At 41.2% G+C, this 25794-nt stretch overlaps 2 protein-coding genes across 2 annotated transcripts; one reads left to right on the top strand and one right to left on the bottom strand.

Annotated features, from left to right (window-relative positions):
• Positions 1 to 1863: 1863 nt before the first annotated feature.
• On the bottom strand, positions 1864 to 9277 carry acbd4 (acyl-CoA binding domain containing 4). Its single transcript, XM_052071237.1, has 9 exons — positions 9075 to 9277; positions 7219 to 7340; positions 6327 to 6447; positions 5923 to 6007; positions 5723 to 5843; positions 3089 to 3186; positions 2758 to 2965; positions 2475 to 2683; positions 1864 to 2259 (listed from the first exon to the last, which is right to left on the bottom strand). Exons 2-9 carry the CDS (start codon positions 7292 to 7294, stop codon positions 2122 to 2124), a joined length of 1056 nt encoding a protein of 351 aa, XP_051927197.1. The 5' UTR covers positions 7295 to 7340; positions 9075 to 9277; the 3' UTR covers positions 1864 to 2121.
• A 484-nt stretch (positions 9278 to 9761) lies between these two features.
• Positions 9762 to 25282, top strand: LOC127604140 (1-phosphatidylinositol 4,5-bisphosphate phosphodiesterase delta-3-A-like). The gene is made up of 16 exons (XM_052071076.1): positions 9762 to 10075; positions 12186 to 12241; positions 12626 to 12737; positions 15195 to 15423; positions 15908 to 16037; positions 16151 to 16376; positions 18312 to 18513; positions 18828 to 18972; positions 19404 to 19556; positions 20316 to 20462; positions 20640 to 20793; positions 21808 to 21924; positions 22094 to 22272; positions 22442 to 22577; positions 23596 to 23745; positions 23844 to 25282. Exons 1-16 carry the CDS (start codon positions 9985 to 9987, stop codon positions 23966 to 23968), a joined length of 2352 nt encoding a protein of 783 aa, XP_051927036.1. The 5' UTR covers positions 9762 to 9984; the 3' UTR covers positions 23969 to 25282.
• The last annotated feature ends 512 nt before the right edge of the window (positions 25283 to 25794 follow it).

Raw genomic sequence — 25794 nt, 5'->3', positions numbered from 1 at the left:
ATTGTATTTTGGATTGTTTTGTTGGATGCACTCTTTGGTTTATGACAATGTTTGCCTGCGTGTCGTACAGTTTTCTTGCTAGTTGCAAGTAACTGTCCCATTGATCACCGATGTCTGGTAATTCTTGTGCTTACTGAAGGTTTTTTGTTGCCATTTGCATTGTTTCCTTGCTGGATGGTGGCTTGTCATCAGGAGTTGAATCGAAGCCTTGTTTTTTAAAGTTTCGTAGATTTGCGTCTTTACGACTCCCAAGTGTCTGCTGGATCTTTTTAACTTTGTGTCCAGCCTCGCTCAAACTGATGTATTTCACTCGCTCCGCTCCAGTCGTTAAGAGTTCTTCTACGTTTCGATGCGATGATCTACACGACCTAAGTGACTAAAGTTAAAATCTTTCGCAATTACAGTAAAACCCACGCCAATAAAAAGTCGCTTCCACGTGTTCGTTTCGAATCTGATGAATGAAAACGGCGAAGCGAACAGGTTTCTTCGGTCATGTCACGTGGTTGCTGCTTTTAACTCATTCACTCCCAAAGACGTTTTTAAACGTCTTTTCAGACTTGGTCCAGAATTGGCTGGTACTGAATGAGTTAAGCTAGTGCCGCGTTCTCCAGGAAGTAAGTGAATAAAGTTAAAATCATTCACAATTACAGTAAAACGCACGGCAATAAAAACTCACTTGCACTAGAATCTGATGATCAAAAAACGCGAAGTGAAAACTTGTTTCAGCGTTGTCTTTTCCGTCGCATCGGGTGGCCGTTGCGTGTATTTAAGCTCCTGCGTCATTACACCTCCATCCGGGTTACGGGTAGTGGAATTTCCACTTACGCAAGCTCCGGTAACACGTAATATCGTAGTCAAAATGTTAATGCATAGGTTTTTATTCCGTGTGAAGGATATTCCCTTCCAAAGAATTCCGGGAATGGAATATTTACTGTATTTGAAATGTTCTGTAAAGTGCCTTGTTGTGCCAGCTGCAGCGGTAAAAGCTCCATATAAATAAAGCTGTATTGTATTCCCTTTAGTGTAACGTAAGTGCAACCACTATTGTAACTTCTGTTCTAAGCGCATTATAATGTGGTGCGCCCTATATATGAAAATAGTTTTAAAATAGGCCATTCATTGAAGGTGTGCCTTATAGTCTGGAAAATACGGTACTTTACATTGTTAATTTGTCAGCCCAGGCAATCTGTCGAGGACGTACTGCCCAACTCTCACCTAAACGCTACGGCTTCCATGAAAAGCAGTACACAAACACTGGATATCGTTTTGTCGTTTTACTTCTGTTATGGCACCCAAAACAAAATAACAGTACACTCATTACATAATGGAATCAAATATGGTCAAGACTTTAGTCATTAGACTCTAATGGTTCTCAATTATTGTCGCAACCCACTTTTATATCATTAAAAGCAATATAATGATATAAAATAAATACAATGCATCATTTAAAATTAGCATATTTTCAAACAACTTGACGTGCTTACATGTCCAAGTGTCTTTTAGAGAACCTTAGAAGAAGAAAAATGACAATGGACAACTGCATTTACAAAAATGACAACTCCCCAAAAAATGCAGTCACAAAATTAGATTCTCATCTTGAGACTGATAGCTTCTTTTAAAGCAGGTTTTTTCAATCCTGTTCCTTGAGGGCCGGCTGTCCTACTTGTTTTCCATTTCTCCCTGCTGCGACACGCCTGATTCAAATGATCCGATAATCAGCAAGCTGGACAACCATGGTGATCATTGGAATCGGGTGTGTTGCAGCAGAGGAGAGATGGAAAGCAGGCAGGACAGCGGCCCTCGAGGAACAGGATTCAAAACCCCAGAATTAAACGAACCCATGAATGACCAAAACATTAGCACTTATTTTATAGTTCTGTAATTAAAATTGATGTCGGCAATAAAAACTCCCGCCAGATCTGATTTGATGAATACTGAATTACAGTCTGGGTTTACATTTCCTACCGACGACAAAATCTGTGGGGTAAAATTGAAGTCCACATTCTCCTTATTCTCTATGCTAGTAGAACCGAGTGGAAATCCACAGTAATCCTCATTCCATGCAGAAACTTCATATCCAGCTTTAATGGTTTCCAGCGACGAATTAGAAAATCTCTTCGTTCACATCACCTCATTAAGAATACGACTTCTCCTCTTGGTTTTTTGCAGTAGATAGAGTATACCTTGGACAGCAAATGGCCACAGCAGGAACAGAAGAACAGTCTGAGCGGATGTGTGAAATGGCCACCGCTTTTCCTCCTGCGGGTTAAAATGAAAGTCAACATTTGTTCCAGCGACAAAAGAATTGGGTAGCGGTACGTCTAGCTATATAGAGAGATATATATACAAACAGTATCTGAAAAAGGCTAAAATTTGGAAGGAAGTTTTTTTTTCTGTGTGCAAAAAATATTTTTAAAATACAATATGAAAGCCCAGCTTTCACAACCGTAAGAAAATAAACCACATGTGCTTACTTGTGTGGTGACAAGCGCCTTCACCGCCTCCAGCCTTTCCATGACGCTTCTCATATCCTCTCTGAGCTTTCTCAGGGCCAGAAGGATCTGTTGCTGAACTTGGAAGTCATTTCTCCATTCTGGCAAACCTTCTGAACCATCTCCTCCTCCGTCTGCCCCGCTAGAACCGTCTGTGGTACCTGGCCCTGTACTTCTCAGTGGAACACCACCTTCAAATTAAAGCAGTCACTTAATATATCATTTAAATCAGTTGACCGCCCTTCATCTAATTCATTTTACTTACATTCCCTCCAGTTGTGGTATGAGCTCTCGAGGCCATTGGTTCGCCTTCTCTTTGTACCGTTATCCTTTGCATCCTTTCGCCCCTCTCCACCGTGTCCAGCTCCGACCTGTCTGGATTCAATTTGCCTTTCTTGTTGTTGAAGTTGAAACGGAGATGACTCCAAGGCCACGTGGCCGTTGAGAAACCCATTCGACTCCCCAAGTGGTACCTGTCCCCAAAAAACAAAACAATTTTTACAACAGCTCAAGTATATATACTTGACAATTTACAGGTGTGGGAACTAATTGTTAACAGTTTTTAATCATGTATTGTTGAGAATGGTGAATGAGACCTTAAGGTTATCGAGTTGTTCCACTGAATCCACTAAGTCACAGAAGATCTCGCAATCAGATTTGCTGGTCAGTTCCAAATCCTTACGCACTCTGGAGGCTTTCAAAAACACAAAATGTTAGGTCAGAAGAACATATAATAAAAATATGAATGTAGAAATACATAGTGTACCTAACACATAAACATATACAGTGAAACTCCATCCATCCATCCATCCATCCATCCATCATCTACCGCTTATCCGGGGCCGGGTCGCGGGGGCAACAGCTTTAGCAGGGAAGCCCAGACTTCCCTCTCCCTAGCTACTTCTTCCAGCTCTCCCCGGGGGATCCCGAGTCGTTCCCAGGCAAGCTGGGTGACATAGTCTCTCCAGCGTGTCCTGGGTCTTCCTCGGGGTCTCCTCCCGGTGGGACATGACCGGAACACCTCACCGGGGAGGCGCTCAGGAGGCATCCGAATCAGATGCCCAAGCCACCTCATCTGGCTCCTCTCGATGTGGAGGAGAAGCGGCTCGACTCTGAGCCCCTCCCGGATGACTGAGCTTCTCACCTTATCTCTAAGGGAGAGCCCGGACACCCTGCGGAGAAAACTCATTTCAGCCGCTTGTATCCGGGATCTCGTTCTTTTGGTCACGACCCATAGCTCGTGACCATAGGTGAGGGTTGGGACGTAGATCGACCGGTAAATTGAGAGCTTCGCCCTTTGGCTCAGCTCCTTCTTCACCACGACAGACCGATACAACGTCCGCATCACAGCAGACGCTGCACCGATCCGCCTGTCGATCTCCCGCTCCCTCCGACCCCCACTCGTGAACAAGACCCCAAGATACTTGAACTCCTCCACTTGGGGTAAGATCTCCTCCCCAACCCGGAGGGGGCACTCCACCCTTTTCCGACTGAGGACCATGGTTTCAGATTTGGAGGTGCTGATTTTCATCCCAACCGCTTCACACTCGGCTGCGAAACGCTCCAGTGAGAGTTGGAGAGCCCCGTTTGAAGGAGCCAACAGCACCACATCATCTGCAAAAAGCAGGGATGTAATACTGAGGCCCCCAAAACGGACCCCCTCAACGCTTCGGCTGCGCCTAGAAATTCTGTCCATAAAGGTTAGGAACAGAATCGGCGACAAAGGGCAGCCTTGGCGGAGTCCTACCCTCACTGGAAACGATTCCGACTTACTGCCGGCAATGCGAACCAAACTCTGACATCGGTGGTATAGTGACCGAACAGCCCGTATCAGGGGGTTCGGTACCCCATACCCACGAAGCACCCCCCACAGAAATCCCCGAGGGACACGGTCAAACGCCTTCTCCAAGTCCACGAAACACATGTAGACTGGTTGGGCGAATTCCCACATACCCTCAAGGACCCTGCTAAGGGTGTAGAGCTGGTCCACTGTTCCACGGCCGGGACGAAAACCACACTGCTCCTCCTCAATCTGAGGCTCGACTTCCTGACGGACCCTCCTCTCCAGCACCCCTGAATAGACCTTACCAGGGAGGCTGAGGAGTGTGATCCCTCTGTAGTTGGAACACACCCTCCGGTCCCCCTTTTTAAAAAGAGGGACTACCACCCCGGTCTGCCAATCCAGAGGCACTCTCCCTGTTGACCACGCGATGTTGCAGAGGCGTGTCAACCAAGACAGCCCCACAACATCCAGAGCCTTGAGGAACTCCGGGCGGATCTCATCTGGGGCCTTGCCACCGAGGAGCTTTTTAACCACATCGGTGACTTCAACCACAGAGATAGGAGAGCCCACCTCAGAGTCCCCAGTGAAACTCCTCTCCAATGAAATCATGTTTGCAGCGAGAACTTTTTCACAACAGGGGGTTTTCACTGTAGCAAATTTGATCTCAGATGTAAACACACACACAGACAAACGCATGTGTACACGCACACACATGTATGTGTACCCTTTATTTTTATTCCAATTGTGCATAAGTATGAGCATACACTTATTTGACACTTCATATAGTCAGTGTAGAAAGAAAAAAAGGGAAAGAAAATGCTAAATTTACGATCAGCATTCACTTTCATTTACATCAATTACTTGGATAATGTATTTTATTTTGCTTCCTCCGTCTTTCATTTTGATCACTTTTACCCTCTATTCCAGCGTCAGAGTACTTCTTGTCTTAGCTGCTTGACATCCAAAGGTCCGTTTTGTAGCCACTCTAGCAATGTAACGTTCTTGCTGCGTCTGAAACTAACAATAACAAATACTTCCTGGAGGACTACTGCGCATGTGTAAACTAGTGTGGTGGTTGCTCTTGCCGTTTCCGAACGAAGCGGTAGAGATCGCTGTTGGATTAGACTTTGTTGTAGTGAATCTCGTCGTGAGGCAAGAGCAGAGAAAAAGATTTCGTATAACGCAACAGGGTTTTTTTTTTGTTGTATCGGGGGCAGTGGAGTGGGAATGGTGTTAATGCATGAAGACTTTTTTCACACTGGGGGGTATTTTCGCCCATGTAGGTTTCGTTGTAGAGGAGTTTCACTGTACAGTATATGGTACAGTACAGCGGTGCCTTGAAATAAGAGTAAAATTCATTCCTGGTTCTACAATCATAACTCAAAACATTTGTATCTGAAATCATCGTTCTAAACGCTCATACTAATGGTATTATGGTATTCCCGACCTTCTCTGAGATGAAGCAGGGTCTCTGGGGGTCGCGGCATGTCATCAATAACAGCATAGAGAGGCTCAAAATGGTGGAAGAGTGAAGCGGTTTTCTCATTCATTGGCAAGGTGTCAATAACCTGCCAGTAAAACACACATTTACACATGAAAATATAAAAATATTCAAAGGGCACTGTCAAATGTTAAGACGTAATGTACCTCCTGTGCTACTTTCTTCATCTCATCCACATATGCTACCATGGCACTTGCGCTGCTCATGTCGCCCAGCTGGCTCCAAGCGTCCCTTTCATATAATACACACAAGAAATCAGAAACAACGTCATATAGTACATCAACAAAATGATACGGGTGATATCTGAAATCAATACATTTTAATTAAGTTATAATAATAAAGTTATAAGGACATTAATGCAAGGCCTTTAACATTGTGTGTGGGAGCGGTGAGTCACTGGAATTAAATTATGGGTACCTCTCAACGTCATGAACTCAATTATGCTGAGCACTGTAAATTCAGTTAACAAGTAGCCAAATACAATTGTACCCCCCCTCCCCCGTGTAAAACATGTAAATCCCTCAATCTTAAAGCTAGCCAAAATACAAACCATTTGTAGCGACCCACTGGGTCCCAGAAGCCAGGTCGTGGCACTGCACAGGGTCCAAACACTGCTTGTTTGTACAACCCGTAAAAGCGCAGCATGACGTCATACGATGGTTGGTAGGAGCCTGTTTTCACACAACGGTCAAGCGTTACAGTTTGCACATGTCCTATGTAACGTTGACGAGTCACACTGAGTTTGAACATGTGATGAACCATAAATGCCAGCTAAAATAGGTCAAACTCCAGGCTCTTTGCAATTTAAAAACATCATTAAGAGATCATGTTTTTAGGCTCATTTAACCCTCCAGTTACATTGACCAATTTAAAACTATCAATCAGTAAATGAGTGAAAAGTTCTCTTGATTTTTTTTTTTTTTTTTTTGCATTAGTAACATTTTTGGAAGAACATGCCCAGAGTCTGATCCAGTTCTACAGCTACACAATTTTAAGAAAAGGATTTAGACAAATATTGCGATTTTGATTCAATTGACAATTATCTTCATCAAGTTTATTCGCTATTTACTGGAACGTTTCAAAAATATGATCAAAAATAACATCAGACCAGCAAAAAAAACATTTTTGTCCTTTGAAAAACGTAATCCAATTTTGTTATTCATAGTATCTGGTGACAATTCATGCATTAACAGTTAAAAGAAGTCTACTTTGACACTTTTAATAGCTCGTTGAATATTAAGCGTGACAAATCAGTTGAATATATACATTTTTTTAAAAACAAGAAAAAAGTCAGAAAAGTCAATCATCAGTGTCTTGAGGCAAATAAGTTTATGCGACTCAAACACAAGGGCTGTCTTTGGATGCCTTACACTATGTGTCAAAAATATCTATCACTGATGTAATATCTGGGACTGAGCAATCAATAATGCTGATCAACATACCTTTTTTGGGGAGTTTGTGAATGACATTCACAGCAGCCTGAAAACGTTTCTGGTGATCCATCACGGACGCTGACATTTCTGGGACCAGCAGAGCTCTTCTTTTTATTCCCCAGGGTGGATACCTGTAAACAGAAATAGAGACCCCGTGCGCTCGGCGTAAAAACAAGCAGAACTTCATTTTTTTGGCCTAGTCTACTGTGCTTAGGGCCGTGTTGCACCTTTCTGGGCGTTCCGGCACACTGCTGCCTCACCCCCAACTCATCCAAAAATTTGGTGATAGAAAGTAGTCTGTACTCGGCATAATAAAAGATGCATCGTCAGTTTCAGTTCAGGCGGTGTGTGAGCTCGGTCTATGCGCTACACCTCATTGCACGTTCCCGCCTCGCCCCCAGCACATCTGCAAATTTGGTTCTTAAAAAGTAGAGATTTTAGAGACAGGAATGCGAGTTTGAGCTATTTGATCAAGCTGCAGGCAGATAAATTAAGGACTGTGCAGAAGTGTACGGTGCACGTAATGGAATTTAATTCAGAAATATGACACTGGCGTCGTGCAATTCCTCTGAATCATTGTAGAAATTAATTTTTTCAACAGATTATAATCATCATCTTAAATATATTTTAATAGCATCTCCATCCTTTTTGAGAGGCCGGAGAGGATGTCACACATGATTTGGGTGCAAGGTGGTCTCCAATTGCCCACGTCTCATACACGGTTGACGATATAATTTGTTTACCTGCCAATTACTGTACATGCAAGTACTCCAGCAGGTCTATGACCGTTTTTACAATGTCAAGCATGGCTCTGGCATATTGTGCCCGGAACACCCTCATTTCAAAATGTCAAAAAGTTCAAATGACAGTCAGAAGCGAGACGACAAGGTGGCTTCATTTAAATCCAGAGTGGGGAAAATGAATGTATCGGCATGTATCGGAACAAGGACACTTAGTGTTGTTGTTCTGTGGTATGTCCATTCGTGTTTTTTTTTTATATAAAAATGAAAACATTATTTAGGCCATTATTTTGGGAGGGTGATGATATGTTGAGAGCTCCTACGTTGGTCTGTGATGGGCATTTTGTACTGTTTTTAAGAAGGGAAGTAATCGCAGATAATTCAAAAAAATTCTAAATTACACTATGGTAAACAAACTGTTACTTGCACAATTGCGTGCAAAACAATAAATGAAAAACTGACAATTTTGCTTTTGTGACTTTTTATTCTAAAAAAAAACCTGAGGTCCGTATCGATTATTATTTAATATAATAATAAGATAAGATATCCTTTATTCGTCCCACACTGGGGAAATTTACAGCCTCCAGCAGCAAGAATGTATGTAGAAAGAAGAAAGGAGGAAGAGAAAAAAAACAACAAACATCTTTCAATTAAATACAATATGAACACAAATGGATAAATCGCATTACTATAATACTATACTACTATATATACTATAATATATTACTGTATATGCTATAACTACAGTGTTATAATTTTTCATGTAATATTTTTAGCTCATCCATCCATTATCTGTACCGCTAATCGTCACTATGCTGTGCCGGAGCCGATCCCTGCTGACTTTGGGCAAAAGACGGGGTACACCCTGGACTGGTCGCCAGTCAGTGAGGATATTATGAGGATTGTAACAGTAGTGTAACAAATACAGATCGTGGTGTACCCCACCTCTCGTCAAAAATCCGCGATCTATTGTGAGGACAGTACAGAGAATGTATGGATAAAACAAATATATACATCTGATTGCAGAATAGTAACAGAAAAGTTACGTACATCGATACAAGTATGTACTTTGTACTTTGGAGACGAGGTAGCGCTAGCAGGCTATCGACGAGAATGTCAACTTACTGTTGTCTGTGGTTTAGTGGCTGATCCAGTCACAGGTCCTTATCAGACCACTTCAATATGAATGCAACAACAGTAACACAGTCTTGGCACTTTATCTGTTTTAGTGTGAAAAGGAGTTGTCTTCTGAAAGTGTTCAGTATGAGACAGTTGAAGCGCTGGAGTTACATCACGTGACGTGGACGAGGTTGGTCAATGCTCAACCATTGGATGTTTTTTGCAGCAGGGTCATAATGCATGTCTGTAAAAATTGCAGATGATTGTGAAAGACAGTCTGAAATGTCAACAAAGCCCAAAAATTTGTATTTCATTCGTTGCTACGGGATCACCGTTCGATGTCTAAATTTACACTACCGCAATCGGATTATCATTTGCGAGTTGTCAAGTTACTGTAGTTGGATAATGCCAAACCGGAAATGGAGAGAAATTAGTTGTTGCATATAATAGATGTAACGGAATAAAACAGGTCAGCATGATATATATTTTGCTGAATCGTGCAATTGATCGTTTTCTTTATAAAGGGGCTCCATAAACGCGTTTTATTGTGACTATTCATTGTAAACACTATTAATATTAACATTGGTAGAGTTAATATGTCATTTTACAATCGTGTGATATCAGTCTTTCGTGACCTTAATGGAATTTTATTTTGAGAGTGATTCCTAAAGCGTGTTGCTGGCACTTGACGTTTGCCAAATATTCTATAAATACAGTATTAATGGATGGATGTACTCGGAGGGTTTCGTGCATTTCCTAAATCGTGTTTTTGTGACGTCAGCAACAAGAAGGTTGGGACAACGCGGATTCGACTGCGCCAGGATAAAAATTATGCGTGCTGAGCAAGAGCCATCAATTATATAGCAGTGACGGAAGGGACGCAGAATAAAGAAAGCGAATCCTCCCTCTCAACAATATGTTGGGAAACAGAAGGAAAGCAGCCCCCGTGCGTAAGAACGGGAACGGGACGTCCGATTCAAAGGCCATCCATCCACTAAGGAGTCTCGGTAAGACTTGCATGTGTCATTGTTCGCAAACTCAGCTGCAGAAATGATGGTAATCGGCCGTCAGCCTCGACCGTTATCAAAGAAGGGACTCGGAAGTCAGCTGTTCAGAGAAAAACAGAGTTTTGAATGTACATTTCTCAAATGCAATACAAATAATCCTCCGGCTCTCTTGATTCACATCAGTTGCGGATGAGATCAAAGTAAATAGTGGGATTTATTTTCTTTTAGGCCAATACCATAGCCATAAAGTCTGTCTCACAGTTAACAATCTCAGCTGTGCCAGGCAGACAGACGGACAGACATAGATGGATCATTTGTGATTTAAAATTAATTAGCATGATGGAGCTTGCAGAAAAAGGTTAGCTCCGTCGTTCAATTGATTTAAGTGAATGGAAGAAATCGGTTTTCCAATTGAATTGCCTGGGTGGGCGGGGTAGGGGGGGGGGTTAATCCAAAATGATCATATCAGGGTATGTACGTGCATTGTAAAGTAAGGTTTCAATCGATTAATGGCATACGGTTTTATTTTCCTTTCTTTTTTGTTTTTAAATTGCACGTATTTACTGTCTTCCGCGAGGGAGAGTATAGTAGTCTGTAATTTTCTCAAGGGGGTAATCAACTACAAGTACACGTTTGTGGTCTTGAAGTGTATATCATGTTCCGACCTTCATGAACACATGTCAGCTATTACAAGTTTTTCAAATTGCTTCAACTCAAACCACCCAAACTGTTCATCACATCTGTCCTTCCTTTGGTTTGATATATCTTTTATTGTAGTGCCATCGGTGAATGCATAGGCGCAGATGGAACTTGAGGGGGTGCGTGTGTGTGTGTGTGTGTGTGTGTTGGTGGGGGGAGAGAACAAGTTTAGTAAAAAAAATATATATATATATAAGTATTAATAACAATAACACTTAAATGATGTGAAACTAATGTAAAATGTGAAAAACAATTGTAAATAGCACTGCGATTTGTCAATTTTGTATTTATATTGCACTTAATTGAACGGTGTTTGTTTTTTTTCTTTCTTCTTTCTACCCACATTCTTGCTGCTGGAGGCTGTAACTGTCCCCAGTGTCGGACAAATAAAGGATATCTTAATCTTAACCTTAATATATATATATATATATATACTGTATATCAGTGGCAGACGATAAATTTTGATCCTGTGTTCTCAGTGAGCCTTTTGTGATCTAATCCACCTCTTTCACAATAAAGTTGTACTTGATAATTGATACTTAATAGTGCCATAACATCACAATACAATCCCCCCCCCCACTCAGAGCTATGGCTACCTTCACACTCCAGAGCATTATGAAAAACACCTTCCAGCCACTCTCACCCGCATGCTGTCACGTCCCGTGCCCGCCAGCAGGTGGCGGGCTTTTCCCCCCGCCAACTGCACACCTGTCTGTAATTTCGGGCTGATTATCTACCTTTATTAAGAGGCTCCGGCAGTCCACTCACTGCCGGAGAATTCCATGCCGTGCCATTGTTCTCTCGCGCTGTTTACTCGATTGTAGACTACTCGTTGCCTTCTTGCCTTGCGGCCATCACTCTTGTTATTCGCGTTGCCTCTAAATTGTATACATATTTATTACCTAAATAGTACTTCCTCGCACTTTGTTTTTTTTCAGCGAGCGTTTTCGGTTGTTTCCTTAGTTCCTGGTCCTTATTTGACCAGCGCTTTTTGTTACCGTTTTCCCTGTCGGGCTCTTTCTGTTAGTCATTAAAGACTCTTTTGTTTTTCTGACAAGATCTTTCCGTGTCTGCTTTACTGGGAATCCACCCCTTTATTTTGTTCTGTACGAGGCGATCTGTTCATCGCCTCGGGCAGAACGTGACACATGCATTGATATGAAAAAGGCTGATGTGTGGTAGAAGAACATTTCACTTATTTGAGGACAAAAACCCAACTGATAACTTCATCTTCCACTAAATCTTATTTTCAAATTTCCAAGATGCATTAAATTTTGGTCATCATGTTTAGAAAAACCTAAAATATAAAAGTAATAATCATAAACGCAACAATTCAAAGGTGTTGTAAAATTTAAGAAGTAGAGATGGAGATTTCCTGAGCAAATGTTGCTGTTTGTTTTTTTTCTTGTAGGGTTGCAGGATGATGAAGATGTCAAGTGGATGCTGAAGGGCTCCAATATGGTGAAGGTATGAGGTATATTGAATTGAATGTTCACAATATTATTGCACAGCTTCACTGTTGATGCTAACAACATCTGATTCTCAGAGGAGCGCGAGAGGTTTTTCCTTGGTGTTCATATCTTTCCTGACCCACCAACCTCTCTTGCGATCAGTCTTCCACAAAGTTGTAACCTTCAAATTTAAGATACTGAATTTGTCCTCCAAACTAAAGAAGCAGTTTAAAATCAGAGCAAACTCCACTGTACAGTTATACTCATATTATGACTAAGCACTTTATATAAATATTTGTCATTGGTTCCCAAAGCCAAAGGTTATGTTTGCAAAATAGTCTTATTTAGCTGAACATGACAGGAAATAAAGAATTAATCGATGAATCCTTCCTCTGCAAAGGTCCGATCACCTCACTGGCAAAAGCGACGTACCCTCAAGCTGCTGGAAGATGGCGTCACAATTTGGTGCCAGTCCCACAAAACTTTCAGTCGAGCCAAAGAGCAACAATCTTGTAAGTGATTAGCCATTTTATTCTATACTATAATCCTTTGTTGAGACATTTCTAAGCATGATATATTTAAATCGGGAAAAGATTTTCGAGAGAGAGAGAAAATCTGAGACGAATTCAATCACCGTCATCTGACATTTTATTATTTATGAACTCCATTTGATTTGTTTTATAGGTTTGACTGTGTCCACTCTATTAGATTAATTCATTATTTTGCCCAGTATGAACTTTCCATGAACCGCTATCTGTTCTTATCGCTGCCGCTCTTTAATTTCAAGCGTATTTTAACATTATTTATCGTTATTGTTTGCATGCTGTGTCTGCAGTTTATGTTGTCTGGAGTGTATTCTGTGTTTGTAGGCATCTCTTGTTGTGACAGAATGACTGCTCATGCAGCAATGTTGTAAAATTGAAAGCAAATTTCCCACTGCGGTTAAAAAAAAAAGTTGATCCTGATTTTTTCTAATTGGGTTTTATTAACTCGAATATGGTTCTGTGTTGACTAATTCTGTGAATTCTTTAAATGTAGCTTTTCACATGGTGTGTCTATTTTTGGTTAAGTGTAATTGCTACTTTCTGGACGGTCACACATGAAAACACAGCATTTTCCATTCTCCTCAGCTTGCCGAAGGAGAAGGGTGGTGCCTTTTTTTTTATAGACTCTCCAAGTTGTATTTAAAAAAGCAGCTGATCCCTGAAAAAAATGTTCAAACATTGAGATCAAACGTTAAAATTAAAGGGCATGGCGTCACTTTTGACCTTAAAAGCCCTGGCTTAGTGCTCTATATTTACTCAACAGCTGAAATACCAGGTTCAACTCACTCGACTATGGGTAGGTCTTAAATTGTAACAAGACCTGATGTGGAACGGATGGCGGGCATACAGCGCCCTCCATAATTATTGGCCACCGTGGTGAAAATGTGTTAAAAGCCTTAAAAAATGTATATACTGTATTGGCCCGAATATAAGACGGTGTTTTTTTGCATTGAAATAAGACTGAAAAAGTGGGGGTCACCTTGTATTTGGGGTCGAGACGTCATACCCATTCACGACGCTAGATGGCGCTAGATACAATTGAAGCGAATGCTGAACTTGACTCCCCAGGCCAAAGCGAACCCCTTTCATGAAGAATAAAAATAAAAATAGCGGTAGCACGAAGAAGAAAAATAAAAAATTGCGGTAACGAAAGAAAAGCCAAGAAAATAATAGAAAACAGAAAATGGAGAAACGTAGCGACAATCTGGAGAAAAGTGGGTCGAAGATGGGCCAGGTTAACCGGCAACTGAGGAGAAGTTATAATGTCATTTACATTTCAAAAACCATAAGCCGTTCATTTACGAATGTGATTGCACTTTCGTTTACATATTTAAATGTTCAGATATGAAGATTTGTATGAGGCAAAATAACGTGCTTTTTCTCTCAAATATATTGTTAGAATAATTTGTTTGAAATGTACTGTAATTATTTTCTGTATGGATATTTATTTGGTGTTCAAAAAGTAGTTTTTTCAAACTTGAGTCTTGAAAAAGAAGGGGTCGTCTTATAATCAGGGCCGTCTTGTATTCGGGCCAATACGGTATATATAGTTTTTTAATTTTAGTTGTATATTAATATATTATTATAAGTTAGTTACTTATATATATTTTTGTCCGTCGTAATCCGAGTCATTAAAAAAAAAAATTGGTCGAAAACCGATTTGGTCGAGAATAGAGACGTTTGAAATCCGAGGTTTGACTGTATAAGCATTATTTCTTCATGTGGGATTTTTTTATCTTCCCCTACTCATTTGTTGAAATTTTTATTGAAAAACTCTGCCCTATATTGGAAAAAAAATTGAAGCTACAGAAAACATTTTAACCAGGGGATGCCAATAATTATAGAGGGCACTGTCACACGCATGATGTATGATATGTTGTCTTTTCCCTCCAAAATTGATTCATCATGTCTAAAGGTGGAACTGGACATGTACAGAATATCCTTAGAAATGTTGAATAGAAAGACGAAGTAGTTTAATCACAAATTTAAGAGGGTAAACAGATTTTTTAAAAAAGATGCTCCTTCCCGACACTCTGTAAGAGAACATGACTCAAACGATTTGGTGTTCTTTTTTTTTTTTTTGCTACCATTCGGCAAAATAATCAGGAATGTCACAATACTGCATCACTTATATACAAACAAAGTGGCTGGAAATAGCGAAATCTGAACTTCCCTACTAAAGCTGCTGCCCTTCTCGACTTGATCTAGGATAAGCAGAAGACGACGATAATGATGATTCATCTCTTAACCCTTTCAGGCACAGCGGTTACGACACAGGACAGCTCATCGTGTTATCGGGTTAAAGGGTGCACGAAAGGGTTAATCATGCGGCAGTGTAGTTTCGTCCAAATTGATCCGAAGCAATTCAATCGCCGAAAAACTGAAAAGTCTCCTTTTCTTTCTTCATCTGCCTCACTTACTCAGTCTCCATCACGGAAGTGGAATGCGTATGTGAGGGCTGCCATTCAGAGACGTTGCGGCAGATGGTTGGTGCAGTACCCGAAGGACGGTGTTTGACGGTGGTCTTCAAGGGTCCCCGAAAGAATTTGGATCTTCTCTGCCAGAACCCTGAAGAGGCTTTTCATTGGACCCGTGGCATCCGGACACTGCAGGAAAGAATTGGCAACATGACCCAGAAGGAGAAACTTGATCAATATCCTTTGATGAATGTGGAATATTCCCTCCCTCATCATTTTCGAACATTTTTGGGGAAAAAAAAGCTCCAGGGATACTCTAGGGCGGCGTTAAAGAGCCGCGGGTTACCGACCCCTGTTTTAACCAAACACTAACTAATGACACAATAACCAACAGGTGTGCCACTGCAGGAGGAGCCCTACAGTGCCACCTGTTGGTCACAAACAGAACCACCCTAACAGTGACATTCGAAAACGAATTCAATAATTGACAGTGTTTGTCTAAAATCAGCCCGGATTTTATTATCCATTAAAGAGTTTGTATCGAAACTGGTTAGCTTATGGTCAGAACGTTCTGGTTGTTAGGTGTCCATTACATACCCGTTAAGTGTCAATGTTTGTTAATTTGGATTAGACAAAAAAAATCTTTCCAAATGTTAGCATTGGCTGTGCAAAAAAAATCTGTGACGAGAGTGTTACATCTTCCTTGATCTTACGAGTCACCTGGATTCATGCTTACCTGAGTCGCGCTGACCGGAATCACGACGATAAGATGAGCTACGATGAAGTGCAGACATTGCTGCAAATGATCAATATTGACTTGAGCGACCAATATGCTCGTGAACTTTTCGAGGTGTGATTCCCTGCCGCACTCGATCGTTATTATTTAACTTCACATCGTCATTTTTCAACACAGAATCAGTAACAGTTGCATATGTATTTTACTCTCGAATTATCCTCGGACAGAAGTGCGATCACTCAGCCGATGGCCGTTTGGACCACGGAGAAATTGAGGTTTTCTGCCGAGAGTTGTTGCGGAGACCTGAGCTGGATGTCATCTTTATGCTCTATTCTTCCAATGGATGCGTCCTTTCAACGGCAGATTTGAGGGATTTCCTGAACGACCAGGGGGAGGATTCTTCATTCACACACGCCCAAAGCCTCATCATCACCTATGAACTTAATGAATGGGGTATGCTGCTTCACACAAAAATTAAATGGGACGTTTTTTGCATTCATTAACCCTTTTGTGCACCAATCATGATACCCTGATAACATGATAATGTCACGAACGGTAGTGGTGGAGGACCCCCAAAAACAACCAAGAGGGAGGAGCAGGGTGAACTTGACAAATTGTATGAACAAAACACTGACAATACTAAATCCAGAAAGTAGATCTGAAAGCAAGAATCCAGAGTAACAAACAAAAACCCATTGCGGAAGCAAAAAACTAACGAGAACAGAATCACCAACAGAAAACAATGACAGCAAGTGACAGTAACAATGACCCGACACTGAGTGGTCAGGCATCAAGTCTTTTAAAGTGACTACTAATGACACATTGACCAACAGGTGTGTAGCTGCAGGCGTAGCCCGACAGTGCCACCTGATGGTCACAAACAGAACCATGACAGTACTAATGACACAATGACCAACCGGTGTGCAGCTGCAGGCGGAGCCCGACAGTGCCACCTGATGGTCACAAACAGAACCATGACAGTACTAATGACACAGTGACCAACAGGTGTGCAGCTGCAGGCAGAGCCCGACAGTGCCACCTGTTGGTCACAAACAGAACCATGACAGTACTAATGACACAATGACCAACAGGTGTGTAGCTGCAGGCGGAGCCCGACAGTGCCACCTGATGGTCACAAACAGAACCATGACAGTACTAATGACACAATGACCAACAGGTGTGCAGCTGCAGGCGGACCCCAACAGTGCCACCTGTTGGTCACAAACAACTATGACAGACTGTTATGACTGCCGTACCCGAAAGGGTTAACGGCGCTACTCTTTCAAATATCGACGTCACTTTCAAGAACAAGTCGGTATATTTTAAACGAGTAATGTTTTGTGATGTTTGATGAGTAATTATAATCTGATTACTTCATTGTTAAAAGTAATGTTAAATTTGGCATGACTGGAAAATGTGCACATTTTGGAGTAACGCGTTATTGTGTTACTTAGTAATCCGTTACCGCCTTTACTGCCTTCGGAAGTATTAAAATCTTCCTCAGTAGCCATTCAATATACAGTAGTGAATACAAATGTAACATTTGCGCAGCGGAGAAAGATGAAAAACAGGAGAGGAGCCTGGTTTGGTATAACCACTGTATGAGTTGCGTAATTGTATTCAAGATGAGTGAATGTCACCCTTAAGATAAAAGTATTTGAAGCAAGTGGTTATTTTGTAATTGCAATATTTCTTTTTTTATTATTATTTTTGGTTTCAAAAGTATTGTGAAGCTATGAAACTAGAATTCATATATTTTTTTTTTTAATCTAATATAAAAGAAGGGCGGCCCGGTAGTCCAGTGGTTAGCACGTCGGCTTCACAGTGCAGAGGTACCGGGTTCGATTCCAGCTCCGGCCTCCCTGTGTGGAGTTTGCATGTTCTCCCCGGGCCTGCGTGGGTTTTCTCCGGGTGCTCCGGTTTCCTCCCACATTCCAAAAATATGCATGCCAGGCTGATTGAACCCTCTAAACTGTCCCTAGGTGTGAGTGCGAGCGTGGATGGTTGTTCGTCTATGTGTGCCCTGCGATTGGCTGGCAACCGATTCAGGGTGTCCCCCGCCTACTGCCCGGAGACGGCTGGGATAGGCTCCAGCACCCCCCGCGACCCTAGTGAGGATCAAGCAGTACGGAAGATGAATGAATGAATGAATATAAAAGAAAAGTTGGGTTTAGTCAATAAACATTACGAAATACGTAAAATATTAAAAGTGCAAATATTTGGAAAACCTGATATGCTTGAAAAAAAAAATGAGTGCAGATTTGGAATCAATGCAGAAAAGAAAAAATAGTAGAACCGATGGAATCACATTGACACAAGATTTAAAAAAAATTCTCTGTCATCAGGTTTATTTGTTTTTTTTTTTTTTTTTTTTTTTGCCCAACGCAGCTCAGAGGAACCATTTGATGACACCCAATGGCTTCACCATGTACATGCTGTCCAAGGAGAATTCTGTTTTTAACCCGGAACATGTTCGGGTTTATCAAAACATGAAACAACCGCTGGCGCACTACTTCATTTCCTCATCCCACAATACATACTTGACTAAGGATCAACTGACCGGAGAGAGTGGCGTCGAGCCATATATCCGGTAACAATGAAAAGGAATCCATTGCGGGTTTTTTTTAAAAGTGTATTTAACAGTGCCATGAAAAAATATTTATAATTTCCTGTTGCAAATTTAGCACATCTAAATGTTTCAGATCATCAAGCCAATTTGAAAATCTCACAATGACAACACGGGTCAATGCAAAATGTAGTGTGGTTAAATTGTGAGTTGACTGTGATGAACCGTTTTTTGGAACTGGCCAAAGCCATGCCTGATGACCACGCGATTTTTTTTTTTTAATTTAAGAGCTCACTTGTTCATCTGTCAGAAAAAGTGATTTTATTTATTTATTTTAGAGCCCTGAATCATGGTTGTCGCTGTGTGGAGTTGGACTGTTGGGATGGCGATAAAGGACAGCCAGTCATCTACCACGGCTACACGCTCACCTCCAAAGTGCCCTTTGTCGAAGTCATTGAGACAATCAACGAGTATGCGTTTAAGGTAAAGGGGGGGGGGGCCAAACGCATTACCATCAGTGAACGGGGTACTCTTCCGTTATCATCCCTCCATTTTTATTCACATAATAATCGTCAGCGGTTACTACAGTGGACAGTATATCATATTATCAGTTTACAGGGTGCATGAAACGGTTAAAGGACATTTTGATCCGGCTTCCTCAATCGCCTCCATTCATTGATGCGCGTTTGCTGTTCTACCCTAGCAGTAGTGCGTTTTAGCGAAGGAGTACATACTTATACATTTCATCCCCAGGTACATCCTGTTAAGGTATTGTTGTAAAACACGTGTACATTGGTTGAAGGCGTTGATTTTAATTCAGTTTTATTCCAAGCATTTTATACAAGTATACTTTTTTATATTCCCCGCCCTCTGTTCTGATATTTGATTTCCCACGATGCATAATCATGATCTAGGCATCGCCATACCCTCTGATCCTTTCCTTGGAGAACCACTGCTCTGTGGAGCAGCAGGCAGTGATGGCAAGACACCTGAAGAGCATCCTTGGAGACAAACTGCTGACAAAGCCCGTTCGCGGCCTCGACCCCAACACCCTACCTTCACCGGAAGTATGTTATGATACTGAAAAAAGGCCCGGTTGAAAATCCAGTGCATTAGATTAAACCTGAGTACGACATACCAAGAATTTAGAAAATCGGATGATGGTTTCTGAAAGAATTTTGGGTTTTTTTTTGTCAGGTGAGCTGCCTGTACAGCACCTAGCACAAAAGCTAAGCCTTGCAACTGTCATGGTTTGACATTAACGGTGGCTCGCTGGTCCGTGGCCATTACGCTGCTGTGTGGGGCCATTACCTACGTTCAAACTGCCCTGACTGAATTAGCCTCATGTTGCTAGCTTTGGCTAGCGCAATCGCTGCTGGCCATAATACAAACCCAATTCCACTGAAGTTGGGATATTGTGTTAACAGTAAATAAAAACAGAATGATTTGCTAATTATTTTTTCATAAATTAGTATCTGGGGCCAGAAAAGCTTTTGACAGGACCACCTCAACTTGGGTCATGGTGGCTCAGTCAGGCCACGACCAAAAAAAATGCTTAATGTCGGGCCCTGCATTGCACAAATCTCTTTAAAAATGTGGGTATTTTTCTATTGCTCTTATTTGAACCCTCCTGTTATCTAACAAGTCAAACTGGTCCACATTGTGCATATTTGCATTGAATCGATTGCTTATTAAGTTCCGATGAGATACAATCAGATATTCTGGATAAAACACACCCCAAATTCAGTATACTTAACATAGGGGTTGAACTCATTTTTTCTCTGGGTAATGTGTGGGTAAAGTGTGGTTGTGTGCACTGTGTGCAGGATCTGAAAGGTAAAATCCTGGTTAAGGGGAAGAAAGAGAAGCCAGCGATGCGGGAAGGCACGTCAAGATCGTCAGACCTCAGCTCATCAGACGATGAAGTCAACCAAGCTGAGAGCAGTATCCATAACAGGAAAAAAGATGACAAGGTCTACACATGTTATCGTTTTTCTCATGGTGAAGATGTAATGGGAGTGACCGGTTGTTTTGTTGTGACTCTAGACTCTAGATTTTGTTGTTCTACTTCTTCCTTTCATAACATTGCTGCTGTGAATCGGGAATTTCTCCATTGCGAGACTTATAAAGGTTTTCTTATCTTATCTTAGACAGCTGCGCCTCAGATGAGTTCAGAGCTGTCAGAATTGGTCGTGTACACCCGCGGTGTGCACTTTAAAAGCTTTCAACACGCTGCCAAATCCCCGCCAAGTGACATGTCTTCATTTTCTGAAAGTGAAGCCCTCAGACATGTCAAAGACTCAGGTATTGTATCACTGTTTATATATTGATAGCTACTTGCTTACAAATGTAATCTTCACACATGACTTGTAACGGGTATCTTGCCTAAGCATCTATCCATATATATATATTTTCATATGTGGCTAGCCTTTCAAAATGTGTGGCGGCAGTGCATTGTGGGAGATCCAAAAAAGGCCAAACCCCTCTATAGATTTTCTATAGCGATGACTTCCGGATCAAGTTAATTTCACAACCAAAGTGTGTCATCCATTTTCCTATCAGCTTTATCCGTATTTGGACTAAGGAGGGATGCTACTTTCCAGTTGCTAGTCGACCACATAGCGATACTTGCAAAATCTGCGTAATCCGCTAAAAGGACACTAAGTTACCATCAATTACCTTTTTATTTGCTCCACTTATCCAAGTGTTGGCGGTCAAAGCATCATATCTCATTTAATGAGCCATTTGCTCCATCATAGTATATGCAGGTCCATGTAAATATAGACTTGCACGGCTTAGTTTGACACGCTCAACTTTATTTTGGGGGCAGAGAGAATCAACCATAAAGTACAAACGAGAATAAGTAAAATAAGAGTTTATTGTCACGTTCTACTACGACACATAGAAAAACTCCCATTTGGGAAAAAAAATGCTGCTAAAATAACATCTTGTTTCACAAAGACTTACTGGCATCCGGTCCATTTTATGTTGTGAATTAAACTGACTCATTTTAAAGTTCGCAAGATCTATTTTTTATGCTGTTATTAGAGATTTAAAAAAATTTTTTGTCAAACTTATGCTTGGCTAAATGAGTGGTTAGTTATATTGCTAATGTAGCATAAACTATGTTCATTTAGATTGGAAAAAAAAAATGGAAAACAGTGAATAATTTAATGCTAAAAAATTAAAGGGAGTTTGTAGTATACATACTGTATTTTGAGGGTTTGTAGCACTGAAGTGAAATCGGTTTTGTGCGGTATTTTTCCATATCTGCGTATCTGACTTGACGAGATGGGTTTCTTTGTTTTTACACTCCAGGGATGTATTTTGTGCGCCACAACAGCCACCATCTTAGCAGGGTCTACCCCTCAGGACAGCGACTACAGTCGTCCAACTATAACCCTCAGGAAATGTGGAATGGAGGCTGCCAACTTGGTAAGGCATTTTAAAAAACAAAGACGAAGCATACGGGATAATGACGCATCACACAGTCGTAGATGAATATTTTTGATTCGGGTTGGTATTACAGCCAAGTGCTTGTTTCAAAAACGCGTTATTGACAGTGACATCAAACGCTGTTGTGTTGTGTTTTTTTCCCCCCCAGTGGCTCTGAATTTCCAAACTCCTGGTGAACAAATGGATCTAAATCGAGGCAAATTCATGCAGAATGGTCAATGTGGCTACATTCTGAAGCCCCCTTTCATGTGCCAGCCGTACACCACCTTTAATCCAGAGAATGTTGGTGGCGGTCCTGGCCATGCGCCTGTTCTGTTCACTGTTAAGGTACGAAAACTGACACACCAACTGCGAATACAAACAAAAGAACGTTTTTACAGTGCATCACAAAGTGGGGCTGCTGTTCCACTCTACTACTGATGTTTGATTGGCAGGAGGAGTCAAACAATCACAACCCTTTTCCATAGATTCATTTGTTTATTAATTGTTATTCCAGGTTATTTCCGCACAGCAGTTACCTAAACAAGAGAAGAAGAAGCCGACAGCCATTGTGGATCCCCATGTTTGGGTCGAGATACATGGTGTTACGATTGATAACAACAAGAAGAAAACCCATCACATCCAAAATAATGGTATGTACACCGTAACTACCATGAAACAAGTGAGAAATAGGTTGATATGCTCACGAGACTTTACATCGACATGATCCGCGGTATTATCGGTCAGCCCTCTTATGAGTTTTTAATGACATCCTGTTGGCTAAAAACACTGCAGACTACGTGTGTATTGTTTTGTTGGACCTGACTGCAGCCTGATACGCTAGACCAGAGCATTCTGTTGGCTCATGTACACCATCAGGTGGACATTAGTGGTACAACTCGAGTGGTTGAGATCCTAATTGGCAGGCAGTACATTTTGTGTTAGACTGGAATGTTCTAAGTCCTGCTCTGGCTCTCATGGTGTTCCACAGGCTTCTATATCGGGGCCCCTGCTAATCATCATAATAATAATAATCATCATCATCATCATCCATTGAAATTGTCTAGCACTTTTCTGAAGAATTCAAAGACGCTTCACGATTTTAGAACAAGTAAGCAACAAAACTGGTCTCAGGCTGTAGGGGCCATAGATACATACTGGCAGCCACACTTCCGTCAGTCCAATCCAGGGCAGCTGTCAGAGTATTGGTCTTGCCTCACCTCACCTTTCTGAGCTCCTCCACCTTTGCGTGGCTGCATCCTCAGACCTGTCTCAGGTCTGAGGATGCTACTGAAGGTACAGAGGACTAAGGACACGGAGGGAAACTCTAGCAAGTAAGGAGCTTGAGCTGGTACTTGCCTTAACCCATGGCTTGGACTTTCAAACCAGTCATAATGAGAGAAGTAGACACTCTTCCATTTGTTGTCCAAAGTGAGGGGCAACAAGCAGGTCTAAGGGGGTATATATATTTCCCCCTAGTTTGGTGCCTTTACATTGTGTTTCAGTGGTGAACGAGAGGATTGGCACTCTCGAACTGATAATGGAAGAATGGGTTCTAACCGTTTGCCTTTGAATTGGTGTCTCGCAAAGTGAAGCAGATTTTGAATGTGAAAAGTAAATGTGTTTAAATGGATGTGAGTTTATCTTTCATTCATGTATTGTTTTTTTCAGGTTTTAATCCACAATGGGACTGTACCTTAAATTTTACCATTCATGCTCCTGGCCTGGCTCTTGTTCGCTTTTTGGTTGAAGATTACGACTATACTTCAAGCAACGACTTTCTCGGACAATACACACTGCCTTTTACAAGTCTCCGCACAGGTACGGTATGACTGAAAGAGTAGTGAGAATGCTCAGATTGATGGGCACTCACAACTTCAGGTTGCTTCTCCTAACATGCACTACTTTGGCTTTTACAGGTTATCGCCATGTCCGACTGCTCAAGCAGGATGGCTCCAGCCTTTCACCCTCCTCGCTCTTCATCCACGTCGAGATCACTGACTGTCAGGATAGCCATTCCAAGTCATCTAAATCACAGGGCTAGGCATTTTAAGCAAACATGATTTAATTCCATTTGTACCTCTTTGAAGCATCACTACAATCGTTGCGTTGCTTTTGAAGCAGTACGGTGAATGGTCAAAAGTTATAGAAAGTGGTACATTGGAACCTTGATTTAATAGACAGAACGGGGGTCGTGCATTAAAGCTGATTGCCCGTTGAACTCCTTTTTTTCGTAGGATAAAAACACTCAATACAGTATCAAACTTCTATTCTTTTCAGCTTCTGCAGTGAGTTGACTGCACTGACAGTGTAATCCCAAATAATATCGCACGCCCCACTTTCGATTTTTTTTTTTTTTTTAATATTTGTAAAATATCATATGGATTTCGTTCGGCTTCACGGTTGTGTGCCGCATGTTTGATTGATGGTGTTGATTGTTCATAAAAAACAATTTCAATTGTATACCTGTCTATTTGCACCACGAATTGTAACCAAAATTCAAGGGGCAACAACCATTCACTGTGTCACTGTGCATGCATGTATGCACACACTCACACCTATGCGGGTGCTCGTCAAAACATTTGAATATCATGAAAAAATATTCATTTCAGGAATACTATTCAAAAAGTGAAAAGTGTGTAATGCATATATATGTATATATGCATTTTAGAGAGCGCTTGCATTTTAAAGCATTTTAAGCTGTCTATATGTAATGGGTGTGTACAAGTAGAGCTAGTTGTAGTTATTAGATCCTTTTTTTTATTTTTACCCTTCTGGTATTTATTAAGTTAATAATTATTGCACCAATGAGATATGTTTTGGAACTTTTGGATAATTTATATCAAAATAACCCAGGGACTTTATTGTTGTTGTTCCATCACAACAAAATGGTTAAAGTGTTCATATTTGCTTCACTGCTTGAGGGTGGGGATTGGGGGGTGGGGGGAACGTTCTGCTTGTGATTCTGATAAAAAATATATACAGTATATCATTTTTATTCAAGGGGATCAACTTTTATTATAATTGCAACCGTCCTTTTAAAAGTAATTTGAACGTTTGTGTGAATTTGGCCTAGTATTCTATTACATGTGTAATTATTTTGTTTAGATTTGGTGCTGAATTTCCGCAATTCCCTCAAAATACTAACTTTGTGGGTTTAACTAAGTAATGTGTACAATATGTTGAGAGATGCCAGTACTATTGAAATATTCCGTGAATTGTTTCTTTGTCAAAGTGTCACAACTGCTGTGAGCTTGAAAGTCAAAATCTGAGTACGGTATTTATTAACCACGGCACAGACAATTCAAACTGAACACTAAGGATGTCTAAAAAATAATTATTAAAATAATATTTTATATTTTGTTTTTGGTTGGGGGTTTTTTTGTATTGCTGTCTAAAAAGTTGTGTTTTAAACACCTGGACTCCAGACTTCTGACACACCAACAATGCGTAAAAACGGTAATTTGTGCGCAACCACCAATGAGTCCCGATTCACTGAAGTCTGAGGCTGGCTGTAAATCATGTTGTTGTTGATCGTCTCTGTGTGCCCTGCGATTGGCTGGCAACTGGTTCAGGGTGTCCCCCGCCTACTGCCTGAAGACAGCTGGGATAGGCTCCCCCCCCCCCCCCCCCCCCCCCCCCCCGCGACCCTAGTGAGGATAAAAGCGGTTTGGAAATGAATGAATGAATAATACTAGGCCCTCATTCAGTTTCATTGTTTTTGTTTGTTTTTCAGGCCCCGGGATACTGACGGAAGCACCATGTCGAGAATAATAACAACGATACATACTGTAGTTTCACATCAGAGTTTCCAATAACATCAGAAAAAGTCGCGAGTCGTTAGCGGAAAATTCCCTAAATATAGCGAGA

This window comes from Hippocampus zosterae, chromosome 7 (assembly GCF_025434085.1).
Source record: "Hippocampus zosterae strain Florida chromosome 7, ASM2543408v3, whole genome shotgun sequence".
NCBI lineage: Eukaryota > Metazoa > Chordata > Actinopteri > Syngnathiformes > Syngnathidae > Hippocampus > Hippocampus zosterae.
This window is presented reverse-complemented; position numbering and strand designations above follow the sequence as displayed.

Excerpts from the sequence above, each read along its gene's own strand:
- acbd4 (XM_052071237.1), bottom strand. The coding sequence starts at position 7,294 with ATGTCAGCGTCCGTGATGGATCACCAGAAACGTTTTCAGGCTGCTGTG. Across the intron at positions 5,844-5,922 it reads TGAAGAAAGTAGCACAGGAG|GTTATTGACACCTTGCCAAT; the intron begins GTACATTACGTC and ends TTTTACTGGCAG. Across the intron at positions 2,966-3,088 it reads AACAACTCGATAACCTTAAG|GTACCACTTGGGGAGTCGAA; the intron begins GTCTCATTCACC and ends TTTTGGGGACAG.
- LOC127604140 (XM_052071076.1), top strand. The coding sequence starts at position 9,985 with ATGTTGGGAAACAGAAGGAAAGCAGCCCCCGTGCGTAAGAACGGGAAC. Across the intron at positions 22,578-23,595 it reads CCATCACATCCAAAATAATG|GTTTTAATCCACAATGGGAC; the intron begins GTATGTACACCG and ends TGTTTTTTTCAG. Across the intron at positions 23,746-23,843 it reads TTTTACAAGTCTCCGCACAG|GTTATCGCCATGTCCGACTG; the intron begins GTACGGTATGAC and ends TGGCTTTTACAG.